Genomic DNA, 20,466 nt, shown 5'->3' with positions numbered 1-20,466 from the left:
TTTTACTTTTTCTATTTAAAATGTTTTGAAGGGGTCTTTGCTTTGTCAGTAGCCTATAGCAGCTGTGTAATAGCTAGTTGTTGGTATTAAACAGAGCAATGTTTTCAATCCAGAGAAAAGTTTAGTCCGTTTTTATCAAAAGAGAAAGACTAAATATGTGTATCTACTAAAATCAATGTAGGGAAGATAGTTTCTGTAGTTCAAAGGGCATCCAAGACATCTATTTCAGTAGTGCTAGTTGGCATTGTATTCTACTCTTTCCTGAGGCCACTCTTTGACAAAACATTCAAATGAGAACATCAGTATACACAACATACAACCTTTACATTTTATTACAAATTTCAGTAAATAATTTGAAATATTAACAGTAATTTACAACACTCCCAAACTCATATCTCCTTAAACTAAAATACTACATTTTATGTTCATTAATAACCAAAAATGAAAAGGAAAAGATTAATTACTCATTGGGAAACATGAGTTACATGGCAATTCCCTCTAATACAGAAAGGAAAACCACATAAACGATTCTATCTGAAGAAGCATCACAGAAGTCGTGAAAAATATGTAATTCTTTTGAGCGCAACTCTGTTTTCCCGGTTTCAAATATTGAAAGTGGTAAGACAAACAGCCGCATAATTACAATAAAACGAAATCCAAAAAAAAACTTATCCAACTCGTGCCAGATTATTTCTTACAATATAAAAGTACAGTAAGGCACTTGCAATGGAAGTTAATTGGCCTTGGCAGTAGAAAGAGTTTCAAAGGTATAACCAAAAACATTTAAAATATTCCTTTTAAATTTGTAAGAATAAAATTTCCTTGAATCGGTTAGGATTCCAAAGAAGATATGGCATCAGATGGGTGTAGCACCATTGAAAAAAAAAGCACCTAACCAATTACAAGTACATATAGGACAATTAAATATTAAACCTAAACACTTCCAAAAATGTAATAGTTTGTACCGGTGAATTACATGTACAACAAATAATTTTTATTTAAAAACAAAACAACTAGAAAGAGCCATCTATGGTTCCTAAGTAATCTTTATTACCAAGGTATGAAAATAAACAACATGAGACCATTTATATTTCCTGAAAAAAAATTTATTACCCTCAAAACATATTCAACTCCATTTCAGCAGATAATTTAAATTACTCTTATGAAGGTGTATTAGAATAAAACGAAAGAGTAGAGGAAATATTCAGTGCAAAAACATACACTTTGTAAATCAGCTTGCCCCAATGGCTGGATGCCACTCTCGTTACCTCTGTAACAATATTATCATACTGTAATAATGATATGTTTCTCTCCAACTTAAACATACCCGAGGTACAAAAAGGCTTTTGCAACTCTTTGCAAATCTGCCATCACATTCACATTTCTAAAGTGCTTCCTCTACAATGGCCTTAATGCAAAACCATGATGTAATGAGAATCTGCAACAATTTTAAATGAGAACCAAAACATTCATGAAAATTCAGAACAAAAAAAAAAAAAAAAAAACTTTATGCAGCTACACTCTTACATTGGTGGGAGAGGCTAGCGTGGTCAAAAAAAGCACGTTGTTTACCATTGAGAAATCACAAACAATGAAATCTGAACAGTACTTAAACTTCTCTGCAGAACAATATTTTTATTTTTCAATGCTGCTTAAAGATGAATTAAACAAATGGTTAATCCTAAAATGAATTAAACAGATACTTTTGCCTTATGTTCGTCTCTCTCACTCTCATCTTTGTCTTTGTCCTTGCTCTTTTTAGACTTCTTTTTCTTATGTTTGTGTTTCTGTCCTTTGAGCTCTGATTCAGACTCATTGCTTGTATGTTTCTTATGCTTTTTGTGTTTTTTGTGCTTCTTGTGTTTCTTCTTTTCCTTCTTCTCCTTTTTGTCCTTTTTCTTCTTTTTGCTGTCCTGACTGCCGGGAGAGCTGGGGCTGCTGCTGTGTCCGTGGCTGCCAGATGGGCTAGGACTCTGGCTGCCACTGCTGTCCCTCTCTCGCCCTCTCTGCTCCATTTTGCTCTCAATGTCCGAGGTCTCGCTATCGCTTTCACTGTAGTCAGGGACAAACGCTGCCTCGTCTGTTTCCCGTGCTAAATCTGAGGACAGTCTCGTGGAGCGTGCAGATGGGATTTTGATGTGGTCGCCATGTGCGCCACCTTTCTCTGCATCAGCCCTGGGCTCTGGAGTCAAAGCTCTATGAGGAGTCCTGTGTTCCCGGTCCTTTGCGGGACGTACATCAGAATGCCTAGAGCCCTGGCTCTCCTTACTGCATGGCCAGTCTCCTTTGTGGTCCTCTGGCCCTGTTCGTTTTGGCTCTGGGGCATTCTGAGATGATGCTCTCTTATTCCTATTTGGACTTTGTGACTCCTGAGGTGCTTCAAGAGTTTTTCTTCCAGAGTCTGTGTGTATGTCCTTTACCCTTGGGGGCGGGGAGGGTGATACTCTCCTCCTGATTGGATTTCTCTCATCTTTTGATCTTGTGCCTAAGTGGTCTCTTACATCATCTCTATGCTCTGTTTTTCTACTGGGGATGCCTGTAGTTGTCTCCCTTCCTGCTGGTTTTCTAGAGGTAGGTTCAGGCCTGTCAGGTTGCCGATCTCTGGAGGACTGGGAAGAAGAGCTTCGTTCACTGCCATGGTCACTGCCTTTCTCCTGTGCACGCTCTCTTTCCTGATTAGGTATACTAGGTTTCCTTTTATCAGTTGCCTCACGATCTGCAGTGCTGCTGCGGTCTTTTTCTTTCCCTCTGTCTCGTTCTCTCTCTTTCTCCTTGTCAATATCTTTCTCCTTATCACCAGAGGTGGAGTCCTTGGCCAGTTTGACGTCTGTCTCTTTGGAGACTGGCGGAGCTTTGTCAGCATGTGGAGACTCCTTCCCAGCTGATTTCACTGCAGTGTTCTCCCCTGAAGGAGCAGAGCTGGATGTGTTGATGTTGCCTGTTCTGGTGGCAACCTTAGATTCATCGTCCTCAGATTCATAGTCCTCCTTTTCCCACTTGGAACGGGGCACCTGGATCATGACAATTTCATCCTCAGCAGGGGTGGAGCTGTCATTGGTATACTCCTCCAGAGTCTTCACCACAGTCTTCTTTAGGTCAAACTTATCTTCATGCTTATTGATGGGGCTTCCACCTGTAGAACTGGTGCTACCAAACACAACAAATATGAATAAGTTGACAGTACAGAAAAAATACAAGTTGCCAATTACTTTAATATTTAAATCATCTCACCTGGTGTAATCAACCAATATGGACCCTGACCCATCAGGAGTATGAACCTTCCTTCTCAATTTTCCTCTAGACTTGTCCAGTGTGCCCTTTCCTGTGGCATGAGCAGAGTCCTCAGCTGAAAGTTGCCGATCAATGCTAGATATTCTCTTGCCAATTTCCCTGTTGATTTTAATCTTTCTTACAGGCTCTGGCTTAATGTCCATCAGAGACGGAATAACTACTTTCTCCTTTTCAACTGGCCTTTCGCTGTCCAGTCTGGGTTTAGGTTTTGGAGAGCTTTTAGCCACGTTGACTTCTATTTTTGCTACTTTTACTGGAGGAACATCTAGGTCTTTCACAGGTGTCTTGTCATCTTTCCGTTTCTTCTTATCCTGTTTAGTTTCTGTCTTAGCAGGCATCTTCTCCTCAGTTTTCGGCTTCTCTGGCTCTTTTTTGGGGACCTTCCCATCTTTGACAGAAACTTTATCTGGCTTTACAGGGTCTTTCACCAATTCTTTCTTGCTTTTGAGGTCATCTTTGATGGGCTTTAACTCCTGATGGTGTTTGATGGGCCTAGACTGCATCAACTTGCGTGGGAGCATGAGTTTGGACTCTGAGGATTGAGATTTGCTTGGTTCAGATTTGTGGGATGGTTCGTCTTTGACTCGCTTAATGGCTGGTTCAGTGGGAGCCACCTTCTCTCGGGGTGCATCAGATTCTTTCTCTCTAGCAGGTTTTGAAATCTTTACTGATGCTTCCTTCTGCCCACTGTTTTCAGACTTTCGTTTAACTTTGTCAGTTTTGCTTTTTGACTTCTCTTTCTTCTCTTTTACAGGAGTAGTCTTGAAGGGCACTGTAGAGCTATCCATGGGCTCATCCCTGACAGGTGTGGCATCATCACGACTTGAATTCATCAGCACGGAATCCTCTTTACGATCATCTTTCCTGGATTCATCCACAGAGTCAGAGTGACTGAAGAGGTCACTGTCTTCTCTCTTCTTTTTGCGATGTTTTTTATGCTTCATAGACTTGGGGTCTGCAGCAGTGCTGCCACTGGGTTCTCGGTCCTTAAGAGGTTTCAAAAACTCTTTGTTAAGTCCTCTTCCTGCTCCAGTGGTGTTGGCATGAAGGTGGCCATACTTCTCAGCACACTTCTCTTGGTATGTCATAGAACCTCTGCTTCTTGGTGGGACACCGTGACTCTGAGGTGGTGGCGGATAATCCTCCCGACGTCCCCTGCTGTAGGGGGAGTTTTCTCTTGGTCTGGGAGGAGCAAAACGCTCGGGGGTATAGGGGTCTTTGCTGCCTGGAGCACGGCCTCGCATTTGACTACTTGGTGGGTTGTTGTAGCTCTTGAAGTATTTATCGTACCACTCTCTGTACTCTCTTTCCCACTCTCGATATCGTTCTCTCTCAAAGGGGTCACTTTGGTCTATGTTGCGGCCATAATAATCCTTAGGATCATAAGGAGGGAGCTCTCTGTACCTCCCTGCATATTTGCGCTCACCCTCAATTTGAGAAGGGGGTGGGAGTTTCTTGCTGGGACTGTGATTCCTATATAGTGGGGATCTAGAGCGGGAACGATAGATCCCACTTCCCATTCCACTCATCTCCCGACCCCTATATGATGGTGATCTACTGCGGGAGCGATGGTATGTTGGAGTGCGTGACCTAGATCGATAGCTACGGCTTCGACCTCGGCCCCTGCGGGAGTATGGTGAGCGAGAGTAGGAGCGTGATCGGGAACGAGAGCGCGAGCGGGATCTTGACCGAGATCGGGAAACTGACCGAGAGTAGGAGCGTGGTGATCTGGACCGAGAGCGGGATTTGGAATACGAATATGATGAGCCACTGTAGGAGGAATCCCTGTAAGGAGATTTTGATCTGCAGAAGAAAGGTAAGTGAGAATTTAGTTGATGCCAAATGTTTTTCATCAAAAATGATATCTTGGTGTTGGACACCTGTCAATTTTCCTAACCTAGAGTAGGATCGCCTTCTCTCCTTCTGGATCTTTCTGTACTCCAAAAGCTCTTTGGCAAAGTCATTAGTAAATTCCTCAAGTTTGGACTTCTTCTCCCTGGTAACGAATCGACATTGGGAACTGTTTATCAAAGAAAGGGAGAAAATAAAACTTTGTGGTTAAAATTTGGTAATTCATTACAACATACATGATTATGAGTATGGGAAGAACAAAGATACTCCACACAATTTTTAGGTTTAGTTCAAAAGTAATTCTTAAAAACAAATGGTGATGCTACAATCAAAATCATTATATAATAGGGATGGGACGATGCACCTACCTCCCGATTCGATACTATATACTATACTACTTGGGTGCCGATACGATATGTTTTGTGATTTTTTTTTTAAGAATTTCGATTCTACAAGTATTGCGATTCGATATTCCTGTGTGTTGCAATTTTTGTTTTTAACTATAGACCATGGGAAAAAGTTGAATGATACACAATAGAAATTGTCACAAAAAAAAAAATAAAAAATCTTAGCAGTCACTATTGCGATTCAATATTACAATTTATTGTGATTTTTGTTTGCTTATTAAAGACTAGACAATGGAAAATAGTTGATTATAGCCTACCCTTAAAAGAGACTGTATGATGAGTCATTAAAAACAATGCATCACATCTTTCTAAACTTTTATTTCAGGAGCATACACAGTGTCTATTTAAAGTACCTTGAACCATGAACTTGCACATGAAGATAGTCAAATGTTCAACAAAATGAGCAGAAAAAATACTTTCTGAAATAAAATAAAGTGCTATGTTACTTTGCATACCTTTTCAGTCATGTTTTCCCAGCAGTTGGGATTCAAAACGTGAAGGTGCAGAAAGAATTCTGGAAGAGGTTTGATCCTCTGCCTCGGTCATGGTTTTGCTTTCTCGCGCCGGCTTTAAACGTATATAACGTCATCTAATACAGCGGCACTGTGCACGCAGAATGATCGTTGTATGACATTGTCAAAGTACCGCGAGAGCTACAGAGAACAGACGGCTCCCACTGATCTCCGCATGCTTTCGAATCGCTCTCACGGTACTTTGATGTCATGCGCTGGTCATCTGCGCGGTGCTGCTCCAAGTCAAACACACCGATACATTTCACCCTCTGTTGGAATTACAAAGCGCTAACTTCTCCCCTCCACCTCTTAGGAAAAATTAAATTAAACAAAAATCGATTCTGAGGCAAACTAATCGATTTTTAAATGGTTTTAAAAAGGAATCACGATAGGTGAATCGATTTTTTCTCCCACCCCTACTATATAATAACAAGGAATGAGCAAACTAACTATTTTAACAAAAATATATCTATCTTAATTATATGTTTGAACTACTCACTCTTCCTTCAGTCTACGCTGCTGACGGTAAAACTCCTCCTTGGATAGAAAAGGTGCTGCTGGTATTGTAGAGATGGGGTTGGCTATGGGTGGCTGTGCACCAGGAGGCACCCATGGAGCGGTCACATTTGGTGGGACAGGTGGAAATACAGGTGGTGGAATGTTGAAGGGAGGGGGAGGCTGCTGTCCTGGAGGATACGGTATGGGATACTGCTGTGGAACACCACCAGGTGGGGGAGGCATAGGATGTGGTGGTGGAGGAGGAAAAAGAGCAGGAGGCACATACACTGGAGGGACTACAGGAGGAAGGTTTTGTACTGGAGGAGGCTGTGTTCTTGGTGGTCGCTCATTAGGAGCTCTACCTCTACTTGAGGACCTGATATGATAAACAAACAAGAGTGAAGAATCTGATTAAACATTGGAAGAACCTTTGGATGAAACTGCAATCTTTTCATAATACACTTCTGGATACTTACGGATCCCATGCAAGACGGCTTCCAGACGGCCTTGGTCCACTAGCCCTTGATTGCCCTAATAAAAAAATAAAAAAATAAACAAAAAAAATTAAGAATGGCCAAGTCTACAGAAAAAAAAAAAAACACCTGAAATTGTGCTGATATTATCTTACCTGATCTATGCATGTGGTGCGGAGGCATATTCGGCTTCCCAATTACTGGGACATGGTATCCCTAGGCAACAAATAGAAGGGAGGGGGGAAAGAAAAAAAACATCACTAAATTGTACTCATGGAAGCATCCTAGGGCTGGGCGATATGGCAAAAAATCAAAATAAATTTTTTTCAGAACGTTTGACTGATTCTCAAATATTCTCTATGATTTCCACAGAGAAGCAGTCTTATCAGCAGAAGTTAAAATCAGCTCGTAAGTGTATTTACTTGTCTCAGTGTTTAGCGCAGTTGTCGTTGCTAGGAAACGCTTGTTTTGTTTACTGTGTGGAGATGTGCTTAAATCGCGTTTGGTCTCGTACAGTATTGCATGCCTTGTCAGTGTTGTGCACTTGCTTGGCAATTTGTTGTGATAAAAGGAAAGTGAGTCCAGCTGAATTCAATTAGTATTTTGTAAAAAAAAAAAAAAAAAACGTAGTTTACGCGGCAGCCGTCGTGTGAAGCCCTCCTCGTGTGAAGACCAAAGAGTGTAAAGACCAAAGAGTGTAAAGACCAAAGAGTGTAAAGACCAAAGAGTGTAAAGACCAAAGAGTGTAAAGACCAAAGAGTGTAAAGACCAAAGAGTGTAAAGACCAAAGAGTGTAAAGACCAAAGAGTGTAAAGACCAAAGAGTGTAAAGACCAAAGAGTGTAAAGACCAAAGAGTGTAAAGACCAAAGAGTGTAAAGACCATCGACTCAACCGTGCAACTGTGTGGTTGTCAATACACATATATAGTTGTTTTTTGGCTTACACCGTGTCTACACCAGACGCGAGCGCCACGGCGCCACAAAATACAATAGAACCTATTCTGCGGTCTACACTGGATGCGGCACGACAAATCCCCGACAGAAAACTGCTGCTGCGTTCTATTTATGACGCATTGACACAAATTTCAAATGATTTTCAACGGTCGCGTCCGGTGTAGACACGGTGTTAGTGTTATATTACAAACATTATTATAAAACTGATAGTTCCGGTCCTTGATTCTGATTGGGTGAGCCACGTTCGAAGCTGTTGTAAATTACACTACAAACCTACACGTTTGTTTACTTTGTGTGTTGCTTGGCAACCACTTTGTTCCAACCACAACTGTTTCTGAAGAACTACATTGTTTGGTGGAACAACACTGTTTTTATTAATATCATTACACTTATTTGCTCCGTTTTATTTTGTGAAACCTTACTAAGTATATGGAATAACCATTTTATAAAAGCAATAAGCCCCGTGAAGCCGTGGTTTACAGTGAATTTGTAACTCCGCTTCACGTCGTGTCTAACAACGCCCCTTAGCTGTATGGGTGTATATATAGTATTTATAAAGTTTTATCTTTTAGTTTTGGATCTGTTTTAGTTGTTTTAATACTACTAATATTTATTGCTTCTGTTGTCCTCATTTGTAAGTCGCTTTGGATAAACTACAATGATTCTCGGTTTTTTACAATTCTTAACTAGTCAACTAGAAAATGTAACTACAACATGATTCAAGTAACTTTTTCTTTATGAACCCTCTAGTTAAAAGAAAATTCTATTCCAAGTGCAACACACAAGTAATTGTCAACATGTAAATGTTAAACAACTCACTTGTTTAATATCTCTTCAGAAAAGATGCATGAACTACAACTACATCTTGTACAAACTTGTCTTAAACATATGTTCAGAACAGTACGAGGAAAATTCTTAACCCTTGTGCAACCTTTTGGACATTTGTCTTTTTCAGTTTAGTTTTTTTTTTATCATTTTGCCTGTGTTATTGGCAGCTGCATAAATTTTGGCACAGGTGTGTATTTTTATTGGAATTTTACTATTTCACCCCCATTTTCTTTAATAAATCTCTTTTGCACTAGGTACAAAAAATAGTTCCTCAGAACCTTTTGGACAAAAATGTCCCCATTGCAATGGCTATTTTTAATCGCAGTGCCGTTTAACTGTAAAATTATGCAATTTCTGTTAATAGGCTTTCATTCTGTTGGCAAGACTTTACCAGATGGTGCCATTTGTTCAGGTTTGGTCTATAAAGCAAATACTCGTTTTATTCCTGTTTTCTGCATATTATAGAGCCAATTGGATAAATAATGCAGCTATAATTGTGTGGGTGTGTTATGGATGTTGGAGTGTGGTTTGTATGGGTGTCAAATTGTGCGCGTGTGTGTGTTCTTGTAATAGTTGAGAGAGAGAAAATCCACTGCAAATCACAAATCCAACCACTGTTTGCACCAGCGGAGTTTTGCTGGCATCTAATGGGGAATATTTGGTACTGCGTCCAGACAAAATCTTACAGAAAGCTAATTTTTTGAGATATCAACCTCAAATTTGGAACACAACTTTAGATTTATTGCTTTGATTTTCTAGCAGGTTTAGAGTTCAACATGTTTCATAAAATATATATGTTATATAAAATATTGTTCATAAACTTAAATCCTGTATAACACTTTTTTGGTTTCACTTTTTAAGCTTTTTTTTTTACCTTCAAAGAATAATCTGCCATGGGTCGTCTTTCAAATGAGACCAAACTTAAGTCTGTGCTCCCAAACTTCAAATTTTTATGACCGTTTTGACATGGACATTTTTGTCCACTATAAACCTGTGTAACTTTTTTTTTTTAGATGCACAAGGGTTAAAAAAACCCTCAAAAGTCAAGGTAATTAAAACTCTAAACGACTGAAGGTACAACACCAGTAGACTATTATTAACTATAAATGTTCTGTAAAAACAATGAACAGCAGTTGTCAGCCTGCCACCATGATGCAAACATCAAATATCAGACATACAGTAGTAGTTACAGGTTTTTTTTGCTTGCACTGCTTTTCCATAGTCTTTTCTATGAAAACATGGACGCGTTTGATTGTTGCACTCGCCTCTCTTGCAGCGTCTCATGCATGAAACAGCATTCTAAAAACGAAGCGCTCAAGTTAAAAGAAGTTCACTCCCAACTTCTTGCATAATTTTCCTATTCCACTACCTGCGTCGCATCTTTGTCAACACAAAAGCACATTCTGTGTGAATGTTACCTTGCGATATGAGCACGTCACACGTGAGCGGTTACTCACGTGCACTGACATGCAGGTAGATCATTCTTTTCTCTTTACTGTTATCATTGGTATATTGTCAGAGTGTTTAATTCTAATGTTTGGTAAGATTTCTTTTAAAAATTGCAATATCTCGATTTCTAAAATATATATAAAAACAACAAAGACCGTATATATTTTTAATTTGTATAAATGGCACTTTTTTTTTTTAAGTCCAGTATCACTGACACAAATACTGATTTTTCTATAATATTGCCCCCCCCCCCCCAATATTTACCCATTTGAACTAAAGCCATTCAACATTACAGTATAATTGAGATATCAATTTTAACATTACTTTTAAAAAAATTACTTCTAATTTAAGTTCACTTAAAACAATCTTCACATAAACCCATTAGAATAAATGTCATATTTACCTGTTCCCTTCAGCAGAAATATACAGAAATTATCAAACACTAAATTAAATATAGATGAATCTTTAAAGCTATAAAAGTCATTTTTTCCTTTTTTTTTTTTCTTTGTCATTTGATTAATAGACATTCCAGCAGCTGGCTATTAGGTTATTTTGGCTGTTATTTCTTTAAGAGCTGCTGCTGAACGTGACACGGATCTGACACTCATGTTTTCTCTCAACTCTTTTTACCATTTCTGACACACTGCAGGTCATAAAGTCTCTATTAATGAGCTGACAAGTTGAATCGGGTGTGTTAGATGAAGGAGAGAGTGCTGGGCTGCTCCAGGACAGTTTTGAAAACCATTTCATAGTCATGTTCTTAAATGTTACTCATGAAATATATTAAATGCACACAGTTTTAAGGCAGCTTTAAACGCCTTTTTGGTAACTTCATGACTTAACTAACCACGACATTGCATGCACAAAGTTTATTTCGCACTTTGATATGAAATAATATAGGCTACAGCGCACAAATTATATAAATACTATTCAGTTCCTCGCACAAACCGATCGTTTCGTGTCTTAGGACATCAATGTATCGTCACGAGCGGCAGGGTTTAATGTGGATTTGTCTGTGCATGTTTTTTTTTTACTGTCAAAAATTTGGTGTCCATTGACTGGCATTATATGACTGACAGACTGCAACGGTTTGAGTTAAAAATCTTTGTTTGTGTTCTACTGAAGAAACAAAGTCACCTACATCTTGGATGCCCTGGGGGTAAGCAAATAAACATCAAATTTTCATTTTTGGGTGAACTATCCCTTTAAGTTTACACATCTGTTAGGCTACATTTACATTAGCGCGTGTTCGTTTTAAATCGCATAACTCAGAAAGAATCATTTCTATTCATTTTTCACTGATTTACTGATGAACTTTAGCAGCTTCCAGCACTGTCTGCCTGTGTTCTCTCTTCCATGATCGCCAAAAAACACATTAGATGGCAATCGGAAGTTATTACAAACACTTGATGGTGGTTTAAAGCGAGTTTTGAGTAAAAGCGGAATATAAATCTTATTTATTGTCTTATGTAGCATGATGCTACAGTGTCAATGAATGGTCACGTAACGTGCTTTCGGTCATGTAGTATGAACTGACATCTCCATATGATGAGAACTCCACGCAGCTCCTGCACTACTCTCCATTGGAAATAAATGACGTCCGGTCAGTCGCTTGTTGGAGATAGTGGAAAGTTGGGTTGAAACGCCAGTATGATGAGGATCGTTTTCATTTTATAACAAAAACAGTGTATATGTAGCCTTACACATAAGGGGGCTGGGACACATTCACACTACAGCCTAGCGTGTGAGCCACATCTGAGTGTAACCAGTGTAAACTAGTAACATTAGGTGTGTTCGACTTGACGCAGACCGCACCGTCGAACACACCTAGTGCTGCAGGCTTACTGGCTCACTGACGTTGATGAGATTAACCCTTTAGGTATCGAAATATGGTACCGAACAGGACATTTTTCGATACTCGATGGTAGAGGCAATTCGGTTGGCGCCTAAAAAGTATCGAACTCAATACCCTGCCCTATGCATATATAATCTTAACTACTCTTGCTTATGTGATATAGCTTTAAAAGTCTGTGTATTTCACTTACATTATGAAATATAAAGAATACTATACAAAGAGTAATACCTTCGGAATAGAAGTTGTTGGGACAGAGGTGTCTGATGAAGTCACAACAGTAGATGCTGGGACCTCTGGTTCCCTGGGTGGGAACAATGACTCCATAAGACAAATTTGAATCCAGCACCTCATGTTTTACACAACCAGTGGATCCTCTTAAGTACTAGAAATGGCGTAAAATTACTTACTTAGATGAAGGAGGGTCATCCTGCTTAGTAGAGTGCTGAGGAGAGTTCACTACAGGGCTATAGTTCGACGCTGCAGGTGCACTGCTGCTGTTTACAGTGGAGCTACTAGAAGAAGGTGGGGTGCTGGAGGGCTGATGAGTGCTAACAGGAGATAAAGGGGCAGCAGGTGTGCTTTGGGGAGGGGTGCTATCAGCTGCTGAGCTCGGAACATTGGCCATAAGAGGGTCCTGCTGGCGTGAGGTTGTCAGTCTCATAGGTGGCCGCTGGGCAGGAGCCTGTGTTTGGGCTCCTTGTGCAGCTGATTGATGAGCAGCTGCAGCTTTTCGAATCCTCTTGGTATATCCGGTTTCATTCTTAAAATTATTCACTGCCTGGGATTGGAAAGAATAAGTTGTCTTATTGTTCTACTATTAACTTAGGTGAAGACACAGCGGTTTAACAACAACAAAATAAAATTAGGATAGAGATTTCTTACTTGGCGCAAGAATTTGTTTGCGATCAATGCATCAGGAGATACATCTGATTGTTTGCAGGTTGGGCAAATATGTTCATCAGACTCCAGCAAACACGTTCGAATACCTGCAGCCAAAAGACTGTTTAAGCTTTCAAAAGGTCAAAAATACTTGACTTTTTTATATTTGTTTGTACAGACACTTACACTCATCACAGTAGCTATTTCCACAGCAGGGGATAACCACAGCATCCGTCATAAGATCTTTGCAGATCAAACAGAGCAGCTCATCAGGTACTGGATCTTCTTCCTCTGAGGATGAAGATTGATTTTGGGGCAAGAATGGTGGCTTCTCTTTCTTCCCAATGGCATAGGCCTCACTAAACACAAAGCACAATATCATCAGCAGAATTGACATGTTGAGGCCACTCCCCATTGTGGTTTTGTAAAATTGCAAAAGCTGAAATATGATCCTGCAACACAATCACTTAAAGCAAGACCAAGTATACTCACGCGTCAATAGTAGGAATGGCATATATTCCACTGTTGGTCAGCATGACTCCCTTTCTGTTTGGATCATCAACCTCCACCATGAAACTCCGAGGAATTCCTGTGCTTTTCTTTATCCGTTGGGGAGCTTCAAAACTTCGATCCTGCTAACGCATGGTTGATATTCAAGGTTAAATTTCTTCTGACTAAATGAGCATACTAACTGTCAAAATATTTACACAAGCAAGCAGTTGTAGCAAGCATCACCAAGTTCAACATAATTGTCATGTAAAAGCAGCTGTGGTAATGAAAACCCAATTACCCCATTTGTTGGGCAGTTTCGGATATAATGTCCAGTTTTTCCACAACGAAAGCATGTGTAGTTTGGGGGAGGTGGCCCAACAAGCTTCTTTGTATAACTAATGAATAGAGATTGGTTATGGAATTGACGCCAAGAGTAATTTAAACAACAACAGTCAATGTCTTGAATTGTATACTTACTGGATTGGGTCATAGTCATGGTTGGACTGAGACATCATTGCTTTTATTTTGTCTTCCTCTGATGCATTTGTTTCAGCAAGATTGGCTGTCTGTTTAACAGGCAATAATGTTTTCACAAATAAAAATCAATGTTGGAATCTTCAATTGAGCCCAAAAGAAATTTACTGAAACCTTGTCCTGTAAGAAGCAGCTTCTTGCCGCCATCTGTGCGAGATCTTTAAAAAATACTACAACATGAAGTATGAGTACAACCTCAGGGCTCAGGCCTTAAAAGAAACAAAGGGGCAACAAACTTTTTATATTAACCTCTTTTATATAGAAATATAAAATTCATAATCGAAAGACAAACCGACTCACATGCAAGGCTTAAATTTCAGTTACACACATGCAATGCCCATGGTCTAAGAGATTTTTAGCCATTTGATAAATTTTATTGCAATGCGTCTTTTTGTGGGCACGTGTCAGATGAGCGCAGATGATTTCAGACTAACAAATGCAATGCATTCATGGCATAAGACACGTACACAGAACCAAAATGTAATAGTCTCCTGCATCCAGGGTATCAACCTGAAAATTTTATTTGCAACTGTACCAAAATTACACTATAGTGTGAAGAATTTTGACATCACATGAATGAAGACAACTAACTATCAGCAAAAAAGTATAATCATACCAAAGCATGATAAATAATGGTGGTGTCTAAAGTCTGGTAAGAATAATAATAAAAATATATAAAATCTAAGCACAAAAGATTAAAACAGGATTAATTTAAAACAGGAGTGTTTCATGTTTCAGTGTTAAAAAAAAACAAAAAAAAAAACTCGCAATTAGTGTCATGTGGGCAAGAGGTTTAAACTGTACTCCACTCCACACTGATAAAAGGCAGTGAGCTCACTCTTTACAGGACGAGGCTTTCACACAAGTATCAACAGCTATACAGTTAACAAATGTATAAGGAAATATCAGCAACAATTCTAAATATAAATTTTACATTTAAAATAAAAAAAAAGTATAATTGGTATGCAGCATATAGAAGCTACATTATCAATATTACTATTAATAACCAAGATGCAAAACAATTTCACAATAATTATTACAATGACTATTGCATACATAAGCTGGATGTGACAAACCACAAGATTTGACAAAATATTGCTCACTTCTGGCTAGCCAAATCCAAAACACTGAGTTTAGAAACAGTAGAGTGGACTGTATCAAGTAGTTGCAGTTTAAAATACCTTTGAAAGCAGGGCCAGTGAAATGGATGAAGAATCATCAATCTGTCATTGGAAAAAAAAACATTAAAACAAAGAGGGGTTTCACCACTATGACAAGGCACAACTCTATCATGCCCAACAGAGAGAAATTGGACAAATAAAATCTTCAAAATTAACACTATACAAACAAATCAATTAGTATATTTACAACTAGTCTAATTCCTTTTGGAAACATGAAATTAAGGATTTAAAAATGTAAATTCCAGGCTGTAAATGATACATTTACATATTTTATCTAAAGGTCAATACCAATTAATGGACATTTCTTAGCTTTAACTGTCATAAACTGTGTGGGGGGGAGATATATAGCATCATAGCCATGTTCCACAGGTTTAGCCAATTACTTGTAACCTAAGAAAGATGTCCAAAAACAAAAACCTCCGGAGAGTGAACACACAGGGCCTTAAGAAAGATGTGAGCGAATTAAATACTGATGTTTATTGTAAAACCTTGCAGTAAATCATATAAAAATAATGCAATTTATTCATGTAGAAAATATAACTAATACAACAGGCCATATAGGATATGAAATACGCATTTAAAACTTTTCACTGGAATTTTGTAAAACGGTCCTACAAAATGTGCCTCATAGTGGGTCACTGCTTTTATAGGTAGTTTGGGTCTCAACATCACACAAGTACATGGGAGACAATCAAACTACAAGTGCTATCACAAAAATGAATAAATATATAAATAAATAGTAAAGCATTATAGCATAGGATATATTCAGCTTTCACATGAGCGTTCCCAGTAGCTGTTTTGCAAACATTTGAAATAAGACATCAAATATAGAAAACAAGTACAAAAAAGTCACACGATTAAAATATGAAAAGGCAGATTGCTGTAAGGGCATTAAAGTACAATGTTCAAAAAAAAAAAAAAAGTGTTGGGAAAAAGTTTAGTTTTGTTAGAACAAAAGACAACTGAACACTTTTAGTGTAATTCACCATATCAGAATGACAAATATTAGCTGAAACTACAACCTCTCATTACAAACGTGCCCAAGAAATCACTGATATAGACTTTATCAATTACCATAAAAAAAAAATAAAAATACTACAAAGACCAAAATAAGACACATTGTATACAACTACACAATAGAGTTGGTCAGGAATTTCACCCAAAGCTGTCCATGCTCTTTCATTTGCCTACGGCTTTTGTAAATTAACACAAAAAGCAACAACAAGCAATGTAAAAGAACAACAAATTTGTTCAAATAGTAACATTACTTCAAATTCTGAATTATTCTCTCTTCAAATAAATAGTTAGGAAATGTATATTTGTAATCAACACCTACATGGGTCAAGACAATTTACACAACAATTAGCACTTTTAAAAGGAAAAAATATTAAAAATCAAGATACTTACATTAGAATGAGAATTCAAAAAGAACTCAATTTTAAGTACTGTTTTAACTAAATCAGGGAATTGAAATTGTCATATTACTAAAATTTATTTGTTTTCCTTTAATGACAATTAAGTCATTAAAACTGCATGAGCCAAGTTTCATCTAAATGCCAATAGCCAGTTACCTAAACACACACTGAGCCAAGTCGAGAACAAATGGCCAGTATATATACATATATTTTTTTAATAAAAGAAAAAGGCACGAATCCTGTGTTCACTTAGTCCAAGGCAAGGCTCATTATGTTTTAGGTAATGATTGATATATATATACACACACACACACACACACATACATATACACACTCACACATATACATATTTTAATAAATCTCACACACACACAACTAAATTAAACTGTTGTTTCTTATAATAGCAATTGAGTAAACATGAGTAGTCAGACACTGAAGCTGTATGATGCAAGATGAAATTAATAAATAACACAATGTATTTTTTTATTTAAAAACAAAAAAATAGACAGCTTTTTACAGATGTGTCACTTTAAGGACAAACAAACTGAACACTGGCCATGTTCAAAAATTATATAGATCAATATGATCTTACACTACACTGTACAACAGAATTCATATTTGTAGAGAACTTATTCAATGTGAAACACAGTGTATTAGCATGCGCACAGACTTCTGTACACACTGGAAATTGTATAAAAACATGAAAATCAATGCAACAGCTTTAGCGAATCACACAATATAAACATTCAGCTCAACAAACTGTGTTATCTTCAAACAGGTTTCAAAGACAACATTGAGGAGCATGAGGAAAGTTCCCTAAATGATTTCAAGACAAAGCAACTGCTGAGGAGTTTGAAAATGTGTGTAATGAGACAAGGAAATGAGGTGTTTTTACATACTGCTTTTGAAGATCCACTTTGTTCAGATCGATCGCTGCAAAACAAAAAAAAAAAAAAAAAAGAGGTTAACTTCCAATTAAATTTATATCCCCCCCCAATCACAGACTGATAACTTAAATTCACTGCAATTTAACATTTAAACTGAGGTGCATTACAATCTAAAGTTGGCAAATACTCAATGTACAAATTATTTTTTAATCTACTTGCTAAAAATAAAGATCACAATTAAACTACAGTTAACCGTGGTATATCAAAGACATTTAACAAATAGTTCAAATAAATCTTCATTTGTCTCTTGAAAAATCTCAATTTAAACTTCTAGTGAACTCATAATTCATAGGGTAAAATTAGAAATATTAAAAACGACTTTTCTATACATCAAATATATACAGGTTGTAACAGGTTTGACCACTTAAAATGTCACTGTTTCTCACACCTTGTGCCCAATCACAGCACATTAAGCTCAAACAAAAAGCAGTACAAATAAAATGTGACAGCTTCAGTCTAAGAGAACCTTCTTTGAGAAAAGCGCAACGTAAAAACTTCTTACAATTTTGAATTAATATCAAAGGACCAATTTTAGTTGTAGTGTTGTTTTATCAGACCTAACGGCTCAGCTTTGAGAACACACTTCAAACTGAACTAAATATATACACGGAGCAAATGTTAACAGTAAGTTGAAGTATTAGTGTACTTACATGACAAATGTTTTGCTTGTCGACTTCAGCCCTCCAATAGGGATTCGTCTGATGATGACAGACGAGTTTTTAGGGATGAGGGCTCCATCATCAGTGTATTCTGCGAACACAGGCAAGAATGACAACAACATTAATCAAAGTGGCACATTTTCCATTCATTTGTCTATATACAAGGGTAGGAAACGCAAGCACACATCGTAAACACGTACGTGCAAACGGAGGCTTCACTACACAAATGCAGTTTAGTCAACGTTTACATTGAGTTACTATTCACAAATTTAATAACAGCCATAATTTACTTGGCAACCAAAACTCAACGTTTGAATACAATGGCGACGCTAGTGGCTGCCAGGATTCGGCCTAGCTCAGTTAGCAAACTTTAGCTTCGAGCTAGCACTAAAATAAAAGAAACCTTTCCCCAAACAAACACACGTACTCTTTCAAGCCTCGTAACCATTTTAGCTTCAATTAACTCTTAAAACGGCGAATAAACAAGGCATTCGTCCAGCTTACCTTCTTTAGTCTGAGCGTTGGTGATTTGCAGGTCGCAATCCGCGGCCTTCAGCTTCTCTCGCCCCATGATCTGGCGTTTCAAGTCACTGAGCGTGATATGAAGGCCATCAAAGGTGACCGTGTCGTAGTTCAGTTTAGAAGAAAACTTGTAATGGACACAAGACATGTTTAAACAATCCTCGTGGTCAGACACCACCACACACAATCAAACTCAACTACAATTCGCACGATCACCCTTTACTCAATGTCAGTTTATCAGCTTAACAGTTTAAGAATAATAGCCATGTTTGCTCATCATCTCAACACTCTTTTAAATTAAGAGTCACCACTAAAGGGGGTCGTGTGGATTCTGCCTCACGTGAATAACTGCGAATTGAAAATATCAAGTGTGATCAAAGTGTAACACGCAATCTTAAAGACGCAAGTGACTTTCAGTCCCGGGAGAAGCCAGAAATACTCCTGCTGTTTCTCAATGTCCCAGGACCATATGGCGGTTAGCCGCGAGCTGTCCAACTCTCTGATTAGGAAATATACAGTTCAAGCAGTGTCCGTATGGGTGAACGTGTAGAGTCCGGTCAAATACGTCTCCCCAATGTCCGCATCAAAGTCCCTCCGAAATGTTTGTTCGGTGTAGTCCAAATCTCAACAAAACCGACGTAGTTTGAAGCAAGGCCTGAAACAATGTGGCTAGCAGCTAGTAGTGCGATCAACCTAAAATGGCGTCCATCACAGCTACAAAAACAAAAGACTACAGCAAAACCATTAGAAGCAAAACGGGTCTCCTTTTATCAAAATACTGCCGCGGTAATCCAGTCGCCCCGTCCTCAACTCTGATGGCCACACAAATGTATAAAGCACACTTTGATCGTAGTGACTACGTTGGGTTGCGAAAACAAGCTAAAGACTCTGCACGCGCACTCAAGGGGTTTCCGCAGAGAGCGCAGGGGCAAAGAATAAAGACGTTACTAGGAGGTGCCACGAGTGCGCATGCGCACATGCTACCAATTGCGGGAGGTCAACATGGAGGCTAATAAAACAACAAATACAAACTTTACACATAGATTGTATGTTTTTTTCACACAGATTGCTTGGTTTCATTAAAAAAGACCGATTTTTGTATACATCTTTGGCTGATTCTTTGCTTGAAATTTAACAACAGGCTAATTATTAACTTTAATTTGTAATAAAAAAAAAAATACTTGTCCCTTTTAGACTTGCACTCTATTAATTTACTGCTTGTTCTCTGGAAAAAACAAACAAACAAGCAAAAAAAACTAACACTTGCTTTTCTAATCTTATTGTATTCTATCTGTTTCTTTTTATTTATTATACAATTAACAAAAACAAAAAAAGGCCTCTAACACTAGCTTGCTCTATTCTTTTTCTATTCCATCTGTTTTCTTTTTATTTATTATATAATTAAAAAATGTCTCTGTTGATTTTGATTGCTTCCATTGTCCTTTGTCAAGTCGCTTTGGATAAAAGCGTCTGCTAAATAACGTAAATGTAATTATTTCATGAATTACTTTGATATAAATTCCTTTAATTATATTGTTATTTTTTATCCTTTAGTTATATATTATATTTCTACGATAATAACCAAACCTTCTCCAGTTTACATCACTCCTATAGGCCTTCACTTCGCTGTTTTAAGGATTTATGATTTATGACCACCAGATGGCGGTCAATATTTACAATTTCTCCTTTTACTTTTTTTTGCTGTTTGCAGCATTATAC

General features: G+C 38.0%; 1 protein-coding gene across 3 annotated transcripts; it reads right to left on the bottom strand.

Annotated features, from left to right (window-relative positions):
* Window positions 1-322: 322 nt before the first annotated feature.
* LOC306864186 (E3 ubiquitin-protein ligase RBBP6-like) lies at window positions 323-19,637 on the bottom strand. 3 transcript variants are annotated; one of them, XM_079407964.1, is made up of 17 exons: window positions 18,730-19,637; window positions 18,217-18,316; window positions 17,519-17,552; window positions 15,205-15,246; window positions 13,967-14,055; window positions 13,788-13,884; window positions 13,490-13,629; window positions 13,184-13,356; window positions 13,001-13,104; window positions 12,526-12,896; window positions 12,347-12,419; window positions 7,188-7,248; window positions 7,036-7,090; window positions 6,561-6,935; window positions 5,189-5,311; window positions 3,232-5,094; window positions 323-3,147 (listed from the first exon to the last, which is right to left on the bottom strand). In XM_079407964.1, the coding sequence occupies exons 1-17, from the start codon at window positions 18,893-18,895 to the stop codon at window positions 1,692-1,694; spliced, it is 5,322 nt and encodes a 1,773-aa protein (XP_079264090.1). In that variant the 5' UTR covers window positions 18,896-19,637; the 3' UTR covers window positions 323-1,691. The 3 variants fall into 3 exon arrangements, with proteins under 3 accessions (XP_079264090.1, XP_079264089.1, XP_079264091.1); XM_079407963.1 differs by having other exon boundaries at window positions 13,490-13,632; window positions 18,730-19,040; XM_079407965.1 differs by having other exon boundaries at window positions 323-3,141; window positions 13,490-13,632; window positions 18,730-19,040.
* Window positions 19,638-20,466: the final 829 nt, after the last annotated feature.

This window comes from Barbus barbus (assembly GCF_936440315.1).
Source record: "Barbus barbus genome assembly, chromosome: 4".
Taxonomy (NCBI): domain Eukaryota; kingdom Metazoa; phylum Chordata; class Actinopteri; order Cypriniformes; family Cyprinidae; genus Barbus; species Barbus barbus.
The sequence above is the reverse complement of the archived record's forward strand: the minus strand, read 5'-3'. Positions and strand labels throughout refer to the sequence as shown.